The sequence below is a fragment of the Alexandromys fortis genome, unplaced genomic scaffold, assembly GCF_014885135.2.
Source record: "Alexandromys fortis isolate MF-2015 unplaced genomic scaffold, M_Fortis_MF-2015_v1.1 scaffold_57, whole genome shotgun sequence".
Taxonomy (NCBI): domain Eukaryota; kingdom Metazoa; phylum Chordata; class Mammalia; order Rodentia; family Cricetidae; genus Alexandromys; species Alexandromys fortis.
The window spans coordinates 2,853,770-2,875,777 of record NW_026067941.1 but is presented as its reverse complement, the minus strand read 5'-3'; the positions used below and the strand labels follow the sequence as shown (position 1 = coordinate 2,875,777).

At 47.6% G+C, this 22,008-nt stretch overlaps 1 protein-coding gene across 1 annotated transcript; it reads left to right on the top strand.

Moving 5' to 3' along the window:
• Positions 1-3,056: 3,056 nt before the first annotated feature.
• Positions 3,057-15,632, top strand: LOC126505294 (aldo-keto reductase family 1 member B1). The gene is made up of 10 exons (XM_050148117.1): positions 3,057-3,348; positions 7,818-7,985; positions 8,629-8,745; positions 9,672-9,749; positions 10,026-10,148; positions 10,558-10,664; positions 10,977-11,058; positions 11,499-11,582; positions 12,383-12,465; positions 15,234-15,632. The coding sequence occupies exons 1-10, from the start codon at positions 3,283-3,285 to the stop codon at positions 15,274-15,276; spliced, it is 951 nt and encodes a 316-aa protein (XP_050004074.1). The 5' UTR covers positions 3,057-3,282; the 3' UTR covers positions 15,277-15,632.
• The last annotated feature ends 6,376 nt before the right edge of the window (positions 15,633-22,008 follow it).

The window sequence follows — 22,008 nt, the reverse complement described above, 5'->3', positions numbered from 1 at the left end:
TGCACACCCTTACACACATGTGCACACAGTGCCAAGATACGCTAGCACTTGTGAAGTCAAAAACGTCTTGGTTTTGCACCTTCTTAGTGGCCGCTAGCACTTCTTTTCCCATCCAAAGTCCAGAACCTCAAATTAGTAGGAAATCCTGTCAGTCTTACCAAGCTGGTCTTCAGTCAGAGCACAGGGTGTGTGCTGTTTTCTGGTGTAAGGCCTGTTTCCCTGCACCCTTCTTTGAGTCTATTCTCTTGCCACTAAGCGACCTTGGACCTCTCACTCAGACAGTGTCAGACAACTGAGGTTCTCAGTCACAGATCTACAAGGCCCTAGAGCATTCCAAGGGCTGTAAGCCCTAGGCGTACCTCCCAAGTTAGTGTACCCCCAAGTAATCTCTGCTGGACAGGCGAACTGCTTCAGTATGTAAAGCACTTGCCACTAGGCCTGAGCACCCGGGTTCAGTCTGGACAAATCCTGTGGGAGAAGGAGAGGACCAGCTCCCACAAGGTGGCCTCTAACATCCACACGTACGCCATCCTCCCCCTTGAAGACAAATGCCTTAGTAAGTGGAATTACAATTTTTAAGTTTGCTTGGGTCGGTGAAAGGCTCAGGAGGTAAAGGCTCCTGTTGTCAAGACCAACAACCTAAGCTGGATCTGAGAGACTCGTCGATGGAGGGAAGAAAGAATCCATTCTCCTAAGTTATCTTCTGACCTCTTGCACACACATCCTGGGACAAGTATGTTGCAATTTTAAGGTTTGGTGTGTTTTTAAGAAGTCGTCTTAGTTGGAATGCTTTCTTCACCTGATCTTTTCGGAGCTTTCATGATTAGAAGCTGAAGGGAATAGTTTGGACCCATCCAGGTGTCAACTCTTAGTAACATGACAGCCATAAATGATTGTCCGGGAGTATCGATTGCTCAGAGTCAATATCCCCGTCCCTGGCACTTGGTACTTAGCGCCTTTGATGATCTAGCTGGCATGAGGCCGGTGGGTATTTTCTGCTTAGAGGGTTGGAGAAATGCCCATACCTTTCCACACTCAAGCTGAGCATGGTAGTACAGACTTGTAATTCCAGCCCTTGGAGGCTGAGGCAGAAGGATCCCAAGTTCAAAGTCAGTTAGAGCCCCATAGCAAGAGTAGGTTCAAAACCAACCAGCCAATCAATTAAAGTCAAAATCAAGATGAATAATGTTGCATTCAACCTTAAAAATCGATTGCAACAGTGATCCAGGCTGAACAAAACACCAAAGCTTCAAGAAAAAGCCATTTGTTAACTTCTTAGTTTGGGACAAATTAAAACAACAAACCTCAGTGTATTCGTTCTGCTAATAGAAAAGGGAGTATGTCTCTGTGAGGCGGTTGTGGGGATAATGCTTATGAATCCCCTGTTGCTAAGAGCGGCGTAGCAACCATCTTGGATGATCTCATCCATAAGAACTTGCCACAGTCAAGGAGAGCCTGACAAAATTCATTTGTTGGTTGGTTCATCCGTTTCTTTTTGTTTTCCTCCCCTATCAGGTGGGAGGAAATGACATTAACAGTTAACTCACTCAATGATGTTTGTCCTCTAAACCTGGCCACAAAAGTGAACAAATATTGACACACAGGAGCCAGCTCAGGCCGACCCGTTTCTTCTATCTCTGAGTCTCATCTCCGTCAAGGTTGGGGCTAAGGCCTTTTCAGCACCTACTTCCTTCTCTCTTGCCATGCCCTGTATCCCCACCCTGAACACCCAACAGGGTTTTAGTAACAACACTGATGAAGGGTGGGAGTAGAGGGGGAGAGACGTGCCTGCAGATAGGGCGGGAAAGCCACTGTGTTAGATACTTTTCCTATCACTGTGAACGAAGATGAAGGAGGAAGGGCTGATTTGGGCTCACAAGGATTTCAGTCTATCAGGTTGGAGAAGGCAGGGTGATGGAGCTCCACCCTATGAGGCAGCAGCTTCTCAAAGGAGCAGAAAACAGCAAGAGAGTTTGCTTTCTGTTGCTGTGATGAATATCGTGACCAAAAGCAACCTGGGGGAGAAAGGGTTTATGTCAGCTTCCAGGCTACAGTCCATCCTGAAGAGATGCCCGGGGGAGGAACTGAAGCCGTGACCCCGGAAGAACACCGCCCACCTACTTGTTCACCAGCATTTCCCCATGCACACAGATTATTTTTCTTTTACAAAATCCAAGTGGAAAAATATCTGTTCTTTATAAATTTTCCCCAGGATGAGAGTGGGGGAGTGTCACTTCTTAAGAGGGCACCGACTGGAAAATCACCAGAATGGGACTATAGAGAGGTGGGTTCCTGACTCATGACTCAGCAGGTGCAGCTGCCGAGTTGCATAACCAGGGGGCGACTGAGTATGACCCAGCAGAGGGAACAAGGGATGGAGTAGAGCATCGCCCAGATGGATACTGGAAGAGTACCAAACTTGCCTCCATAGTTCTTGGGGCAACTTGGACTATTTTAGGAAAAGTCTGTCTTTCTGCCTGGCACAACTGGCCAATTCATTTAGCGCCTCCTTATTTGAGATTGCACTGTGAGAGCGGACTTTTCCTTTTGTGGGGTTCTGCCCATTCATTTTTCTTCCAGAGTTTGGTCACCTTGCTACACGGGAACCTGTCGGCTCAACAATCGTGCTTTCCAGAATCACTTATGTGTTTTGGATCAAGTTTATGAAGGTTTTCAACAGTTGTTAGATTTTGCACCAATACTTGTTGAACCATATTGTGCATGTACAGACCGCGGGGGGTGGTAGGAAGATATACAAAAGGGTAGTGTAAATTTCGTGGTATTCTGCAAAAACGGTTACAAGCATTTTAATCTAACGGGGAAAAAAAAGCGCACTTAAACACACCTGAAGCCCATCTGCTCCGTCAGATTGAAAACAAGACGTGTAGGATTTCAGAATAGTGTCTTTCTGGGATTGGAAAAAGACACAAAACATCTTCTGGGCTCTAAAACGAAACCAAAACTTCTTTCCAGTCTCTGTTTCTCTAGGCTGCGGGTTATTTTCAGAACAGGCTCATTCTGCCGCTACATCAGCAGACAAACACTCTGCCACGTGGGGCGCAGGCAAAGCAGCTGGAGCTTTCCGCGCCGCTAGGACCTAGAAGGGAGAAGCATCCTCGTCGACCCCTCAAAGACCGCGGCGGCGACCAATGAGAAGGCGCCTTTACTCAGCCTTGCACCAATCGCAGGCGTCCTTTCTGCAGGCCGTTGAGTCTATTTAAAGGTGCGCCCCGGGGCCAGCGCCGCACAGTTGTCGGTTAGGGTGTTTAACGCGTTGCGGTCATGGCCAGCCATCTGGAGCTCAACAACGGCGCCAAGATGCCCACCCTGGGCCTGGGCACTTGGAAGGTAGGTGCACTGAGGGGCACAGCCCGCCACCCGCGTGGGTGACCCCGAGCGGCCTGCGCTGAATGGGGCTCGAGTGGCGGGGCCTGTCCTGCACATCGGGGCCGGCCCCGCGTGTAGGGCTCGGGTCTAGCGGCTGGAGGGCGCGTGGGCGCCCCAGGTGGAGACACACCCCACCGGGACCCGACAAGAGGATCAGAAGCCGAGCCCCAGGCTTTGTCATCAGGCACCTGTGGCGCCCCAGCCTCACGTGTGGGTTGTCCCCACTTGGCCCCGGATGTTGCTCTCTCGGGAATGAGCCAGTTGGGCCAATGGGCCCGAGATGATTAAATTAGGAGGCGAGAGTTTGCCCAGGAACTCGCCAGTTTTTCTGTCGACTTAGGCGCTGGGGATTAATCTGGCTTCCGCATTGCTGGGTGCCACCCACTGATAAAGAAGAGGGCTCCTGGTGGGACAGCCCCCAAAACTCAACCCAACACAGCAGGGTTGAGAAGAGGGCCTGATACATCAGAGTGAAATTCGGAAAGGGAAAATAAAACCAGAACAGATAACTAAAAACTAAAAACTGTATCTGATTTGTGGCAACCAAGGAACCAGATTTGGTGGCATTACTGAAGCAGAGAAAACCCAGTTCTAAAGCTACTTGTAGGGTAGTTTGCCCATGGCATTGTATTTGTTACATCTCACCGCTGTAACCTGGGTCTTAAAGGAACTTTGAATATGGACCGGGACACTTAGACACAGTGAGGGAAAGAGAGACATGGTGTGAGGCAGGACAGAGTCCGTTTATGCCCAAACTACAGTTGAGATGGGTAATGAATGTACAGGGCGAGGAAGAAACAGGGTGTAGACTTACCTGTCTCTGAGCACGTTTCGAGGCAGGAGATCAGCTGGAGTTTGCAGAGGGCCGCTGGTGACTCTAGTAGAGGTGTCATTGAATTACCACCATGCCTGGTTGAATTCCGTGCATGGGAGTGATGAGAAAGATGGTGTCCCTGCTGCAGCCAGCACAACTGCAGGACACAACACACACAGGCACCGAAACTACAGGAGAAGTTTCGGAAGACCTGACCCACAGTATGAGTAGGGTTCTTCTGCGTTAGTTCTATCCCCTTTTCCCAAAAACCGTGGTCGTAGCTTTAGGACTTGATTTCACAGGCCAGCATTTGGAGATCAAGTCTCAGATACGTAAGGAGGAAAACTGCACCGGTCAGTGGCTGGAGAGCATGCCACAGCTGTTTGTTTAAAATAACAAGTTTACATGTTTAAATCCTTCTGGTCTCTTCACAGATAGTTCCGTCACTTCCCACAATGCCTGACTTGTAGAATGGATCCTGAAGTCATGTGTTAGGTTAAGGTTAAAAAATATACTGGAGAGGAAACTATGTTGAGAACATGTATGTCCACTTGTGTTTCTGGGGCCAGGTGAGGTTCGTATGGAAGAGTGTGGAGGGAAGATGGGCGAGGCCAGTAGAGACTTGCAAGTTTTCCTTTTTGAAAAAGAATGTCAACCTGCTGCTTGCATATGTGTGCATGTTCCTTCATAGATGACAAACAATATAATTATTGGGCAGTCACAGGAGAGGGCACGTGGATGCAGTTTCTTGTCGCAGGAACGTGTCAGTGGTCCTGTGGTACCCTACAGACCAGCTGCAGGACTCTGGTAGTCTGTGATCCACTCTTCCCTTAGGGCCTTCATACCACACCCCCACACACACCCTTTTCCCTCAGGGATGAGGATTTCAGGTAGCTGGGAGACATTCTTACTTAAATGGAGTTTCTTCCTGGCTGGCTTGCCTTTCCCACTGGATAGTAAGTACACCCATAGGATTGTGTGGCCAGGAGGCCTTTAACACAACTAACCTGATACAGACCAGTGTCCTGTGACTGATAATGTTTTGACCTAGCTGAAAGTCTTTGTAAGGACATGGTCATTGTCTCTCCCCCGTGTTGACTAGGAACGCTGCCAGGAGTGGAGAGACTTTTTCCAGTTAATGCTCTCTGGGCCTCCCAACCATGAGTGTCTTGAGATTTTTTGACCTAATTGTTCCCCAACAAGATCTTGGTATCAAGTCGGATTTTTGCCTCTTTGGGGTACTACCTGTTCCTAGAAGAACAATGTGCAAGAGTTGTCCTGCCGCTTCCTGAGCTTCCACTGACAGTCCTGGGACCAGGGAGAAGAGCTGTGGTCTTTGAAATAGGAGTTTGGTTTCCTGCCGGTGACCAGGCTATGCACCTCAACCTCTCCATCTTCAAGATCAAAAATAGTCAAATAAATCCTGCCTATGTAGCCCAGTCCTGGATCCACATCTCTCCTGGATGGAGCCATGTCTTAAAATCAGGACAGATGGATTGATTTGTTACAGTAGAGCGCATTTTATTAGTGCTGGTGCTAAACCAGGCTCCAGGCATGATAAGGCTGGGGAGGGAGTCCTTCTTGAGGTTTCGTCTTTATCTCGGAATTGCTGTTTGCGGTACTGAGCTGGAAGATTAACATACAGCATCAAAACAAGGGAGGCTGGTGTCTCTGACTCCTACAGTGGAAAGTGCTCTCTGTGGTGACTGTGGGTAGGGCGTGAAGGTGGCACATGGCTCATTCTGGGTTTTCTCTCAGAGACTTGCGAGTGTGGCAGATGTAAGCCTGCTTCCTAAGCTGCCAGGGGTCTGGGTTTGGGGATGGACATCTCTGGGAGCAGGCTTTCTCCTTGACTTCTTGCAGCCTTTATCCATCCTTGTCTTCCCATGAAGACGTCGCACAGACTTTTCTGTGGACTTTAGTTTGGTGCCAGTTATCCTGCGGTCTTGGTTAATGTAGTCTGCTCTCAAGTGCTGAGGAACAGAAAAGTCAAGTTAACCGGAAGCAGAAAATAAGCACAGAAGTCGCCTTTGGGGTGGGAGCTCACTGGCTATACCCAGACAGCCACTAGATGCTCACCTGGCCTTCCATCGGGAGTTAGAAAGTAAGGTCACCAGGATTCAGTCACTCTTGGCCCCGTTGTTCCAGGGAGTTGTAGGCCCACGTTCTCCCAGCAAAGAACGCTAGCTGAGGAGGGTCCCCTTAGCATGTCAGTGCAGGCCCCAAGATGGGTCCTCAAAGCCTGGCTCAAATTGTGTTTATGCGTGGTGGCTGTGGCAGATGTTTGGCTTTGCTCATCCCTGGACCTTGTGCCCAGCACTCTGTCCAGAGCCAGGTGCTGCCGGCCCTAAGCACGCTCACTACAAGGCACGCAGAAGAGGGAGCCAATGAAAGCGCATAAATCCTGGCAGAAGTTTAGCATGTGCCGTGAGGCAGAGCCCCAGCTCACCAGGCCCTTCTTACGCTGTCTTTCCCAGGCAGAGATGTGCTTGCCCCTTGCAGCTAATATCAGTGACAGCTATGTCTGGGTGCCCCAGAGAGCCCATAGTAGGGGAGTCCTCGCCTGTGTATGCTGAAACAGTTCCTTCGACCATGGAAGGGTGGAGAAGCCATAGGTCCCCTCTGAGGTTCCTCAGGGAAACCAGAGTTTGCTCAACCGTCTAATGAGGTAGCTCACACCTCGGAATGGCACAGCTCCTCCACCAGGCAGCCTCCTCCCCTGCTGGCTGAGGAGCAAGCGCCCCTGCCAACAGGTGCCAATGATGGACTTGATCTGGCGTTCCATAGTTTCTCTCCAGACTGTTTTGTTCACAGGGCTCCAGACAAAGTAGATGTTGGCAGCTGCTGGCGGCCCTGGAGAGTTTTTCTTTTTGTTTGCTTCTGCCCCAGCTCTCGGAAGGAATGTGCTGTGTTCATCAGCAGTGCCCTGCAGCATCTTGTTCGGTTCAGGCCGGAGCCGGGAGCTAGGGAATGTCGATGTGCAGTCTGGGGGCTGGGGAAGCTCCGGGCCATGCAGGCCTGTCCTCTGCCTTACTGGCCACGCTTCCCACGTTTGTTCTGGAACTCTGGTGGTAATTTTCCAAAGCTTCTGCCTTCTTTTCCACTCACTTCTAACACCTCCGAGGGGCCATCTGTCTGTGTCCACCTCCTAGACTGGGTTCTCATTCACCGAGTCAGCAGCAGTTGAGCTCTTGCTGTATGCTAAATATCTTTAACAATTTAAATGAAATGGTGCTCTTCATTACCTGAGATTTCAGCTAGTGGGGATTGTTTGTTGTTTTTATTTGTTTGTTTGAGACGTGGCCTCATTGTATGGCCCAGTCTGGCCTCAACCTCACAACTCTCAAGCCTCTTCCTCCAGAGTGATGCGATCATCCATACATATGGCTTCGAGCAATCTGTGCTGCTGGCTAGTGGCTGTCAGGCTCTGCTAAGGTACAGGAATGCGCCATTATGCCTTGGTCCCCTGTCTGGGGGCTGACCGTGGAATGCTATCACCACACAGATGTAATGGCAGAACAAGAGCCCGATCCAAGACCACTGTTCTTCCTTGGCTTTGTGCAAACTCTGCCCAGTTTTGTTTTGAATTTTATGGCTTATATTCCTTCCTTTCCAGTCCCCTCCTGGCCAGGTGACCGAGGCCGTGAAGGTTGCCATTGACCTTGGGTACCGCCACATTGACTGTGCCCAGGTGTACCAGAATGAGAAGGAGGTGGGAGTGGCCCTCCAGGAGAAGCTCAAGGAGCAGGTGGTGAAGCGCCAGGATCTCTTCATCGTCAGCAAGGTACCGACCTGCCAGGATCCTGGGGCCCGAGTCACACTCAGCCAGGGGACCTGACTGCCAGTCGGGTTCACTTAACCATGATGGCAGTTAGTTCTGGGTAGGTGATTCGTCCAGGTCCAGCTCAAGCCCACAGGGGACCTGGTGCTTGTTCACTATAGATCTCTGTGTTGGACCTATAGATTAGAGAGCCCTGTGCTGATGAGACTGCTTGAGGTGACTCTTTCTTTTTAAGGAGTTTCTTCAGGGGCAGAACTTAGTTCCCATTTACAGACTGGGTTTCACTGCTGGCCTGTAGAGGCCGTAGGTACACAAAAGAGCCCAGAATGGAGGGTGTGGCTGGTTCCATGAAGATCAGCTAGACAGGAAAGTAGACCTAGAACGTGTTTACACCTCTGCTTCTATAGTTGGCCTGTCCATTCCGTAGTTATGCCTTGTTTGGTCTTTGTGAGGTGCCCTTGGCCTGACCGTCCCACATTTCCTTTGGAAAGTTGGGGTCCCCACTATGAACTGGGAGCTCTCCAGCCACTGCTAACGTCAGTGTTATGGGGAGAGGAGGTGTGTCCTCTGCCTTGGAGCTGTGTGGCTTCCAGCTGGGAAGCGGCATTTGCGCAGTGGGGATGAGATCTATCTTTGCTGGCTCCAGCTGTGGTGCACGTTCCACGACAAGAGCATGGTGAAAGGGGCCTGCCAGAAGACGCTCGGCGACCTGCAGCTGGACTACCTGGACCTCTACCTGATTCACTGGCCAACAGGCTTCAAGGTAAGAGGCACGGCTGGGATTGAGTCCCTGTGACTTAGGTGCCATGTTATCTTCCTTATTAGCACATTGGAGGTGGTTGATTCTTCTTGTCTCTGCCGCTAGAGGTGTGGGCCTCGAACCAGCCTCATGCCTCGCCCACCATCCGGACCACCGGTGACTCAGATGCACCTTTGGCGTTTGGAAAGCACCACTATTTTCACTCGGTGCTTCTAGAATTTAGTCCTGGTGATGAATATGGCTACTCTGGCTCCTGTTACCCTCTTGCACTCGGCTGTGGGTGCAGGTGCAATCTGCCCTCTGCTGCCCACCCCTCTCCAGGCTTGTACACACATTGCTCACACATAGGAGTCTGTACCTCCACTCCAGGTCATTCTTATTTGTGTAAACGCGTGTTTACAACCTGGTTCTCTGCACCGCAGAACTCAGAATCACTACATTTTCTGCCTCTAGCCCCTGGCTTGTTTTTCTGCATGGTTACCCGATTGAAAGGTTGTGGGTTTTATCCTCCAGCTATTTTAGCTCACTGTGGTCTCTTGGGGCCTGAGGGACTTGATTTTCACCCTTTGTTTTTTGTATGACAAGCCAGCAGGGACTGTGATAACAGGGTGATAGTGTTAGGGCCTGAGAGACAGCTGAGAGGTGCCCTGAGTTTCCCAGCCTTGAGCACCTTCCTTTCTACTCTACTCTTCCCCGTGGCAGAATGAATCTCAGACTTGGGCGTGTCCGAATCTCCATCTGACTGCCCCAGTGCTCCAGTCCTGACAAGGACTTCCATCAGGGTCACCTTCTGGTTTCTTTTCATCCTGGCTGCCAGATCTGCCTCCCACCATCTTCCTCTGTGTTTATAATGCTGAAAGATTAAAACAGGTCGGCTAAGAACTGTTACTGATCATTTTGCATATGTGTGTTTTTATTGTTAATGACAGCCTGGGCCTGATTATTTCCCACTGGATGCATCAGGAAATGTGATTCCCAGTGACACTGATTTTGTGGACACTTGGACGGTAAGATGGCTCTGGCTGAGACCCTTCCTTATTTATTGCTGGTATCCTGTTCTTGCATGTGAGCCAGTTGTGAGCTGTCTGCTCTGCCGCCTCTTACCACGTATATATCATCCTGTCTCCATGGTTATCATTTTGTCTCCTTTCGTGGCCTTCTCAGCTTCTGAAAGGCTGAGGTGCTGGCTATGAATGGGGAGGGCATGGACACAGACATGCTTCTCTTCCTTGTTTTTGGGGGGATTCATTTAGTACCCAAATAGCCGTCTCTTCCTTTTATAGGCCATGGAACAGCTGGTGGATGAAGGTTTGGTGAAATCGATTGGTGTCTCCAACTTCAACCCTCTTCAGATTGAGAGGATCTTAAACAAACCTGGCTTAAAATACAAGCCTGCAGTTAATCAGGTGAGCCTCCCCCAGGGAGGATGCTGACGTGCTATTTTATTAGCTCTTCCCTGTTGGTCCACATCACCCAGGACATCCTGAGATCTGATTTATCACGACAGACAGGCACATCTGGGAGTGGAAAGTTTACAGAGATAGGATTTGAGGCTTAGCCAGCAAAAACGTGGCTTCTGATATGAGCAGTGGGCAGCTAGCGAGGTCTGCGGGCCCTTATCAGTTGGTAAGTGGCCAAGGCTTATGGCTGTAGAGCACTGGTAACAAAATCATTGTTCTTAATGTGAAGGCCACCAGCTGGGAAATGTAGGGAGTTGTTACAGCCTTCCTGGGAGGCAGACATTCCCATGTGGGGAGAGACGGGACTTTTAGCTTGTGTCCACTGCTACAATCAACCCTCTTGTTTGTGTTGCAGATCGAGTGCCACCCGTACCTAACTCAGGAGAAGCTGATTGAATACTGCCATTCCAAAGGCATCGTGGTGACTGCATACAGTCCCCTTGGCTCTCCTGACAGGCCCTGGTGAGCATCCATGGGGTGGCTGTTGGAAATCAGAATGACTAAAAGGAATGACTGGATATCCCAGAGAGGACATGTGTGCTGCCATGCAGACCTTCTCTGGGGCCACTGGGCTTCCTGGGAGGTTAATGTTTCTAGGAGCAAGATGAACACTCTTCTTACAAAGGTCAGCAGGTGGATCACGACCCAGCTTTAGTTCAGGAGCTTGGCCAACCACCCAGAACTCAGGGGGAGGGTCAGGGAGGGTCAGGGCTGGGGTGGCCAGCTGCCTTGAGTGGCAGTGGTGACAATTATTAACCTCTTCGTCTGTTCCAGGGCCAAGCCTGAAGACCCTTCTCTCCTGGAGGATCCCAGGATTAAGGAAATTGCATCCAAGTACAATAAAACTACAGCCCAGGTATGGCCACTTCCAGGTACTCAAGACTGTTGCCTGAACTGAGCTCCTGTTGGTCCCTGCTAGTCAGGAGCAGAGGGAGCTGACGCCATGAAGCCCTCTCTGGAAGTATGGAAGTCCAAGAATACAATGTTAAGGACAGAGATCTGGGCTTTCAAAGATTAATCGCCATGAAGTCTGGGAATGATGGTTCTGTCCCTGCTGCCTTTGTAGGGAGCTGAGACACTGACACAGTGTTTACTAGTGTTTGTGAAAGCTCGTCCCTCTACAAATGGAAGAGCTCTTACTACCTGCAGTGTGGGAGACGTGGATCGTGCAGTGATTACTGTGGCCTTGTGATATGCCTGAGCCGTCAGAACAGGACTCTAGATTGTCACTAGATGTCTACCGGTGCAGTTGTAGACTGGGAGATGGTTAACACAGCGCCTGGGGTGTGTCCACAGGTGCTGATCCGCCTCCCCATACAAAGGAACTTGGTGGTGATCCCCAAGTCTGTGACACCAGCACGAATTGCTGAGAACCTGAAGGTAAGATCCCAGCTGGCAGACCCAGCTTCCCTCCGTGATATGGGGGAGGGGCCTCAGGTCCCCTTTCGTCCCCAGCTGTGATTCTGAGCAAGTCATTTGACTGCACTCAACTAAAATAATCCCTATTTTGAGAGCTATTGTGAAGCTCAAGTCCTTGCGGCGCACATAGCACTTGACACAGCACTGTGGTGCCTGCTTCTGCACCAAGTGCTCCGTGAAATTGCTACACTGACTATAAAATGCCTAAGTAGTCATGAACAGGGCTTGGGAATATCTGGGCACCAGGAGTGTGGCATTCAGAACACCACCACCCGCGCCTTCCGCAACAGCCCAGGCTACCAGGTGAGAGGGCAAGCTGGGGAAAGAGCTATTTCAGGACAGTCCTGGAGTTCCATGAACCGCTGTTCTGTTCTCTCTGAGCAAAGGAGACATTCTGCTCTTGTCTGGCTCAAAGTGGGGCACCACCAAGGAAGTGTAGCTCTTTAGCGGTCAGCCCCAGGTAGTCCCCCATAGGCCACGGTTAGGGTGCTTCTGATGACATAACCAGCAACTAGTCAACACCTCCAAGACCATGCCACTTACTGTGCATTCTTTGCATAATTTTCCATGGCTGTAATCACAAGAGTGTGTAGCAGAGTCTTGTGCACTTTTCTGTGGAGAGCAATTAACAGTCTTCTTGAAGTTCATCCCCTCTCCTGCCCTCTGCACTCCAGGCAGTGGGAGCCACCTGGAACTTGATGGCGTTGGTCGCTCTTACTGCAGAACTCATGGCTTTTCTTCCTCTCATGTTTGTGTGTAAGGTCTTTGACTTCGAGCTGAGCAAGGAGGATGTGGCCACTCTACTCAGCTACAACCGGAACTGGAGGGTGTGTGCCTTGATGAGGTGAGTGAGTCTCGGGGTGACGACTGTCTGATGTCACCCAGTAATGTAGAGTAAGCTGAATCTCTCCAGGCTCCAGGGGCTCTGTGTGCAGCCCACCCTGCTTTCACACAGACCATGTCTCTCATCCATGCAGAGCAGGAAGCAATGCAGAAAGCCAGGGGTGGTAGCTGCCCGAAGCCCTACCCAGTGTCTCTTCCTCCTGCTAGAGCACAGTTGGTCCAACTTGGACATTTTAGTTGCTTTTCTGAACTCCGGGGATCCCAGAGGCTCAACTGATGCCTACCTTCCTAGAATAATTTGCATGTGACGTTTTGATAGGAAGACCCTGGCACTGGGCTCAGGATAGCCCTAATACCGAAAAGCCCCGTGGTCTAGAATGCCACTCAGTCACCAAGGGCTCTTCAGCTTCACCTTTGCTGGTTTCTTATCTTCCCTCTGAAATGGGGTTTGGACTCCCAAGTCCCTGGGAACATGCTTAAAGCTAAGAAACAATCTCTTGGGGAGCTCCAGACCCACACTGATATCTCAGTGCTGAAGAGCACTGGCTGCTCTTCCAGAGGTTGTGAGTTCAATTCCCAGCAACCATGTGGTGGCTCGCAACTGTCTATAGTGGGATCTGACGCCCTCTTCTGGCATAAAGTTGAACATGCAGATAGAGCACTCATACACGTAAAATAAATAAATAAATCTTAAAAAAAATTAAGCAACCTCTATGCCCCCAATGGCCGTAATGCTGCTTTCTCTTCCTAGCTGTGATTCTTCCTTATATTCTCTTACTCTTGCTCTCTCTTGCCTTCTGCATTGCTCAGGGTTTACTTGGTGACTGGGTCCTCTACCACCATGTGCGCCTTAGGCAGTAACATCTGTGATTCAGGCTGAGATTGCCAGCATGCATGTTGCTATCACAAGGACTTCAGGTTCTAAATAGGCCATAAACAGAGCCAGTCCAGAAGTCCCAGCCAGGACCCTTCCTAATATATTAATGACACTTAACTTTTAACATGAAGATCATTTTGGTTTTGCTTGTTTGCTTGCTTGCTTTGGATCTAATGGGCAAGAGAGAAGTGGATCTCCTGCCTGCGGCATCTGCTCAGTTCTTAGAACCTGTAGTCATCATTCAGTCTTGCATCCCCCCTGCCACTGTGATGTTTATATTGATGCTTTGGGGATGGACAAACCATGGTCTTTCTAACTGACCCCTCCATCTCTCCTCGCCTCCCTTGCACTTCGTACCACTATTCTAGAAACATCTGTGCATCAGCAATACTGAGTGGGCATGGATTGGGGTTGGGGTAGGGAGGAAGAGGCTGGCTTTAATGTTGCCAGACATCCCAGGAAACTTTTTCTAACTGCCCATATGCCAACCCTCCCATTGATACACACTGTTACAGTGAGCCTGTCCTGCTGGTGAGTCAGGAGAGCTGTGTGGTCTGAGTGTTCGGGAAGAGTAATGTATTCCTGGCCTGGCTCACTCTTGACCTCTGATGTTAATCACAGTAGAGCTGCATTGAGGGTCTGGGAAGAAATGACGCCAACAATGAATGCCCTTTTGCTTAGAGCAGGGCTTCTCCACCTGTGGGCCTAATGACCTTTTCACAGGGTGCATATCAGATATCCTGTGTATCAGATATTTACATTCTGAGTCATAACAGCAAAATTACAGTTACGAAGTAGTAATTAACTTTATGGCTGGGGGCTCACCACAACATGAGGAACTATTTTAAAGGGTCGCAGCATTAGGAAGGTTGAAAACCACTGGCTTAGACATTAATAAAAGGAAAGGACTTTAGACTTAATGAAAACACGAGCTTCTTCTGAGGAGTAATATAACAACCTTTCTTCACATTCTGTTTACCTGCCCTTTCAGCTCCAGAGAGCAGGAGACAGCTGGGACTTCATGGGATTGTCTCTGGTTTTCATTGCAGAACTTACTGGATTTATTTTTTCATGTGCATGTGTGTGTGTGTGTGTGTGTGTCACACACACGTGTGCAGGCTTTGACAGTTTTCCCAGTGTTCTTGCCATTTTGTTCCTAGTATGCGGCATTGGCCCTACCAAATAGACTGTGAGCCTTGGCTACATGCCAGCCCCTCCCCTGGTTCCTGCAGCAAATCCCTAGCCACTGTTTGGTGCTTATTTTTGTTCCAGAGGGCAAGGAAGTGCCCTCACCTCTCTCCTGAGAGCCGCTGCTGTTCGACTTGCCCTTTGGGATTCAGCATTACACAGCTTTTTAAACCCTTCTGCTCTCGTTATCTCTGCTCTTTTTGTCTTGTGTCGATATGATGCTGTATGCTCCTGCTAGCTAGTCTGAGTTGCTAGGAGGCAAGAATCAGGTCTTGCTGCCCAGTGTGCCCCCAGGCCTAGTGCTGGGCGCAGTTCTTCACATGCATGTCAGTTCGTGACATCATGAGACAGGAGGAGCCTAGAGGCTGAGCGGCTCTCCCTGCTGGGTGTGTGTGTGATCGGAAGAGTCTTCAGACTGGCTTGCTTGACCAGACATGATTTCTCTGTAGGTGACTTATTACAGTCAAAGACTTCTCTGAGAGTTGGTAGGATAGTTGGGTGTATTAAGGCATTTGGAACCAATACTGATGAACAGAGTTCCATCCCCAGGACCCACGTGGTAGGAGAGAACTTACTCACACAAGTTGTCCTTTGACCCCTAACGTGCGTCCTGTAGCATGCACATCCCCACACGTACACACAGTAAGTGAATGCAGTTTTTGGAAGCGGCTGAGTTGTAAGGCGCATGTGTTCTTTTCTGACAGCTGTGCTAAACACAAGGATTACCCGTTCCATGCCGAAGTCTGAAGCTGTGGATGCCTACTCTCCCCCAGCGACTTGTACCTGTTCTTCCTGCTTCATCTATCCTTGCAGGTGTAGTGTGGCCTGTGTCCTCTGTACTGGGTGAAACCTTGAGGTTCAGACAACGAGGGTCTGTTAGTCTGACATAGGCCCTGGAGAGCATTCTCAATAGCTGAGGGGTTTCCTTCAGCCGTTCTTACACCCCCCGCCCCCCCGCCCCAGAACGTTTAACACAAGAACCCTTTCCAACCAAAGAGAAGCAAGATTTATAGTCCTAGTAGTGCCACTAACAGTTAAGTGCTCAGAACTGTAGTCCTTTGGGTCAGACTTCTCTTGCCTCAAATAAAAATTGCTTTTGTGAATTTGGTGGTGTTCCATTTTATTCTTGTTCTGCGGAACACTAGGCCACGTTTGCCGCCGCACTCCCAGCCTACCCTTCCTGAGTACCCAAGCACAGGCTGATGAGCTGTGAACAAAATGAGGACCCACCCTTACGCTAACATTTGACCCTTAGTGTTGGGGGTGGGACGCATCCTGGGCTACATCCTGGTGACATGGTGAACTTAAACAGAGGGTGTCAGGACCTTGCCTCTGGAGACTGAGCAGTCTGGCCAGGTCATACCCAGGGATCTTGAGAGTTTACAAGATTCTGGGCAATTGTCGCTATAGCCAGGGCTATCTGCTAGGACATAAAGCTCCTTGTTGTCACACATTACTTGGGTGGCCCTCCTCTCTATGAAGGTCAAAATCAAAAGGCAGCTCTACCTGAGCAAAACAAGGCTTTCTGTGGAGCCTCTCATCTAGACAGGGAAGAAAGGTACGAGAGCTGACATCTGTGGATATGGTGGACACTCTGAGATTATGGATTAGGTTTGGGGCCTCTCATGCTCTTGCTGGCTTCTATGGTGGCATCTCACCCAGGATTCAGCTGACACAAGGCAGAGAGAGACAGGTCACACTGTGACCTGAGGCTTCATAAGCTGATGGCTCTGTTCTGGCTTATCTGAATGATAATAGACCCAAATGCTCATGTCCAGTGACTGTCTTATGTGTTACTGGCATTTATGAAACTCCTGAAGGTGAGTTGGGCTCCAGCGGTTGCCAGGCCTCTCCAGAGGAGGAACTAGAACTAATTCTGTACCTCAAAATATGAGCTCCTCCTGAACAGGCTGTTGGATGGCCCAGCTTCTAGCACCCAGGGGTCCAGTTTTCCTTGCTGGAGTAGGCAGGTTCTACCTTCTCTCTAAATGCCACTGTTACATACCACCTGTAGTGTAACAAGACAGATTATTACCTGGCTAATCTCCATTCCTAACTCTCCAGGTAGTTAAGAATTGGCCAGAAGACACTGGAGGACATAGGGACAATCACTAGGAAGAGAGTTTTTATTTTAAGACTAAAAGCACTGTCAGTAAGTGAATGAGGAGCCGAACCCCCAGTGTATTTCAGACTCGAGGAGGAACTTGTTCACTTCCCAGTCCATATTCTTCAAGGCCAAGGATTCTGTAACTACGTTCTTTGAACTACAATTCCACTCATTCTGACTGGCAAGTTACGTAATCAACCTTTGTCTCCTCGGTCTAGAAAATGCTTATAGTGGACATAAGGATTAAATGATGTCATGAATATTAAACCCCTTTCTAAACATCAGGCACACAGCTATTCAAACATGGCATCCAGGCCAGGGACATGGTTCAACGTGTCAAGGTGTTTGCTGCCGAGCTTGATAACTTGGATTTGATCCCTGGGACATACATGGTGGAAGGAGAGAACTGACTCCCACAAATTATCCTCTGACCTCCGTATGCGCGCGTGCACACACACACACACACACACACACACACAAATTAATAAAACAAACATGTCAGTCATTACTCCCGATTTTCATATCAATTATAACCAAGCACGACAGGAAATCACAGCTCCTTTACAACTCTCAAATGGTACCCAGGGATGTAGCTATGCCTAGCAAGGGCTCGTTCCTCTGTAGAAACAGCCCCGTATCTGTGGTGCTGAGCTCTGCCAAACAGACCCACAGGAAGGGACAGCTCCTGATAAACTTTGTTTTTCATCTCTAGCATTTTATTCAGTAACTCGGAATGAGCGCTGAAGAAAATGCTGCCTAAGATGTTTTTTCATAAGGGTTGTTTCATGAAAGTGGCTGAGTACAGTCATAGGATGTAAGAGAGAGTAAGAATTAGAACACCCCATCTGGTGTTTCTCTAAACCATTGTTTTCAGTTTCACTTTTTGGCAGCAGACTTTAATTCTGAAAAATTCTGCCCGGACCTTCAATGTATAAACTGCAGATAAAGGCTAAACTGTTGTGGTTCAAGTCAGGGAAGAACCTGGGCATGGAGCCAGCAGCATCCTTTCCCGTGGCCTTCCCTCCCCCTGCCCCACCATCACCACCACCACCCAGGAGGGGCCTGTAACAAGGATGGGACCACTCCCAGCAGGCTTGGCCCTTTTCCATCAATCACTAATGAAGAAAATCTCTGTAGTTCTGCCTACAGCCTGATCCTATGGAGGAATTTTCTCAGTTGAGGCTCCCTCTGATGACTCTAGCTTGCATTCGATTGACATAAAACTAGAAAACACACTCAATCTATTTTTCCCCCAAACAACCCTAATGATTCAAACCAGACAAATAGCAACAGGGATACTCTATGAAACATATGACCAGTTCCTTCAAAGCTGTCAAAGTCATCAAAACAAAAAAGAGCTGTGAGCAGCCCAAGAAGATGTTGACTAAACATAGACGAGATCCTCAGATGGGAAGTGAGCATCAAGTGAAAACTGGAGCACTCTGAATCCATAGACCTCAGCTAATGAGGTCATCGATATTTGTGGTAGGAGGCTGCTCATTTGTTCCCGGCTGCTTAGACCCGAAATAATCACACAGAAACTATATTATTTGCAAGACTGTTTGGCCAATAGCTTAAGCATACTTCTGACTAAGTCTTATACCTAAAATTAACCCATTTTGATTAATCTGTGTATTGCCATGTGGCTGGGACTTACCGGCAAGGTCTGTCTCCAGTGGGGCTACATGGATTCTCGTGACTCTGCTTTCTTTCTCCCAGCATTCAGTTTAGTTTTCCCTGCCTACCTCTATTCTGCCCTATCACAGGCCAAGGCAGCTTCTTTATTCATTAACCAATAAAAGTAACACATATACAGAAGGACTTCCCATGCCAGATATTGGCTCACTAGTTAACTCAAGTCAGTTGTTAATTACAGGAAAGTAGGTGTGAGGTATTTGGCGACTGGCTACATTGTCTTCACAATTTTTCTATAAATTCTAACATAGGATGCCTCATAAGGGAAAACTTTAAAAACAGTTAAGAAAGTGGGCACTGCTAGCAAAAGAACTGAATACTCATCTGCTTTAAGGGGAGTCATATACATCCCTTACATTAAACAGATAAAATTATTCTGAGTGCAGAACTGAACGGCATCTTTACCTGCCCTATTGTTGGATGGCACATTTCTGTGTTGAGAAAACATGTTTATGAAAATCAGGCCAAAATACCTTGACATATTGCCAAAACTCAATAGCACATTCACATTCTCTGACCACCTTTATGCAAACCTATAAAGTTGTAACAAAATTATCCAGAAACTGTCCCCTATGACTCTAAATGTATTTGGAAATTTTCAAACAAATATACAATCAAGTCAAGAATTAGAGCTGACAGTAAATACTAGCAATGGTGCCTACTCATTACTTATGACCTCGACATATGCTAATACTTACTAAACCCCCTAATTGTGATATGAAGTTTTTATCCCATTTGCAGATGAAGCTGTGGGGTTTATCAATACTTGATAAACTACCGACCCAAAGTCATATATATATTGTGGAGCTGAGATTTCCAGATAGCCATCTGGCTTCTAAGCTAACTCTAACTCCTCAGACTAGCTCCTAATATAAAGTAGAAACATATGCAAAAATATAAATGATCTGTTATAACCTTTGCTGTGCAGACAATGGGAAACTCATAGTCTCATATCCATGAATGAGGCTGAATGATTGCCTTAAAGTCTTTTCGTAAATTGAGTATCCGTGCTAAGGACACAGCTCAGTGGTACAGCACTTGCCTAGCACATGCAAAGCCCTGGGTTTAATCTGCAGCATCCCTCAAAATTCCGTAATCAATAACTTTATAGAAGTACGCAACATTTCAGGTATAGACAATGACAGTCTTGGGCAAATTCTTTCAGATTTCTGTTGTCGTTACAAAATATTCTAACAGAAAAGAATTTAGAGAAGAAAAGGGTGTTTGCAATCTCAGAATACAGTCCAGCGTTGTATCATTGTGGGGAAGCCAAGGGACAAACTTTAAACAGCCAGTCACATTACATCCATAACCAAGCAGTTGAGAAGTAAATGCATACATGCTTGCTTGCTGGCTGGCTGCTCAGCTCCGTCTCTCTACATGTCAGGATCCCCTGCCTAGGGAATGGTGTTGCCCACAGTGGGATGGGTCTCCCCACATCAATTAACAATCAAGGCAATCCCCCATTGCCATGCCTACAGGCCAACCTTATCCAGACTATTTCTCAGCTGAGACTCGAGGTAATTCTAGACTGTGTCAAGTTGACAGTTAGAACTAACCTTTGGACAGAGTACAAGGGAAGGTTTTCAAACCCATTTTATACAGCAGCACATCTTTCATACTAGAATCCAAGTGGAACACTTCAAGAAAACTAAAAAAAAAAATCGCAGACTAATCTCACCAAAGACAAACATCCTGAACAAAATATAGTTAGCAATATTGAATAATGAATAAAATGATCAACATGATTTTATCTCAGGGATCCACTTTTGGCTTACTGCTACAAAGTAATGCAATTTTCCAGATGATCAAATCATATACACATAAATATATACATATATATTAGAGGATATATTTATATTAGACAAAGGTATAAGATAAAATTCAAATGTTTTTATGATAAAAATCTTTCAGTAAATAAGGAAAAGAGAACATGTCTAGCAAGGTAAAGAGCATCTATGTCATTATCTACATCAGTCTAACAGAGCATAGCTCACTTGGTGCAAACTGTAGCCCTATGCGTCTGTGTGAGTGAACCTAAAAAAATAAAAGTTATAGGAAATAGTAAATAAAGCTAGACAGTAAAATTCCATTTATATAAAGGTTGTAAATAGGTAAACTGTATAACTTATTTTGAAACTGTTATGGGTCATAAAACTGTATGAAAGAACAATGAAACACTTTCTTTAATATCCATGTTCAGTCTTGTTATGAGGGAGGCATGTATAAAAAGCCTCTGAGGTACTACTAATTTCTTAACCTGGGTCCTGAGAACACATATGTTTATTTTCAATCTTCATTATTCTCATTGTTATTATTATTACTATTATTATTTTACTATTGTGTGTGTGATTTACATAAGCATTCATGTGGTATGTGCGTGTGCTCATGTATGTGTGTGCGTGGAGACAGAAGTTGACATCTGTTTTTTTCTTTGGATACTCTCTACATTATTTTTTGAGACACAGTTCTCAGGATCTGGAATTTATTGATTTGGCTAGACTGGCCAGCAGCAGGCTCCAGGGTCTGCCTGTCTCCACCCACACACTGCCCCAGCACTGAGGTTATGGGATGTACTGCTGTGTCTTGCCTTTCACACGGGTTCTGGAGTTCTGGATCAAACTTATTTGCACAACAAGCACTTTAGCACTTCTGAGCCACCTCTCCTGTCACTTATTTTTAAAATGAGAATCTGGATACTATAGATATTACTGTCTGTCTATCTATCTACCTATCTATCTATCTATCTATCTATCTATCTATCTATCATCTATCTAGCTATCTAGCTATCTAGCTATCATCTATCAATAATACTCTAGATATTATAAAGTATGCATACTTTATAGTAAATTCTCAGGGGCAACCAAGGGCAACAGCAATAGCCTATATTGTTTTGAGAGTCTCAGGGCTCTCCCAACCAACAACTCAAAGGGAGGTTTCCTAAGCTGACATGGGTTTTTTTTTTTAAGTCTGTGGGTCTTGGAGTGAGCACCCTATGTGACAGAATGCTATTTAAACTATCATGTACTATCTGTCTATCTGATGGAGGAAGGTCATTGGTTAATTATAATAAACCAACTGCTTGGCCTCATAGCTTAGAACATAGATGGGAGGAGTAAACAGAATAGAATTCTGGGCGGAAGAGGAAGTGAGGTCAGACTCTGCTCTGCTCCCGGACAGTCTCGACAGCTCTGCTCTCTGGAGCAGAGGCCCTGCTTTGCTCTCCCAGGCACACGCTGTTGAAATAGGAGCGGCGAGGCTGCGTCCCCAACACCCCAGCCGCTTGGCTAGCTCACGCCCGAAATAACAACACACAAACTGTATTCATTTAAAGAACTGCTTGGCCCATGAACTCTAACCCTTACAGGCTAATTCTCGCCCCTGGACTAGCCCATTTTTAATAATGTTTGTAAGCACGCCAAGGTGCGCTTACCGGGAAGATTCTAGCCTAAGTCCATCGTGGGTTGGAGTTGCCTGGGAGAGCTGAGCATGGCGTCTCTGCTCCAGCAGAGCTGTTGGGTCTGTCCCGGAAGCAGAGCAGAGTCTGACCTCACTTCCTCTTCCGCCCAGAATTCTATTCTGTTTACTCCTCCCATCTATGTTCCAAGCTGAGGCCAAGCAGTTGGTTTATTATAACTTAACCAATGAAATCAACAGATTGATATATGACACTCCCA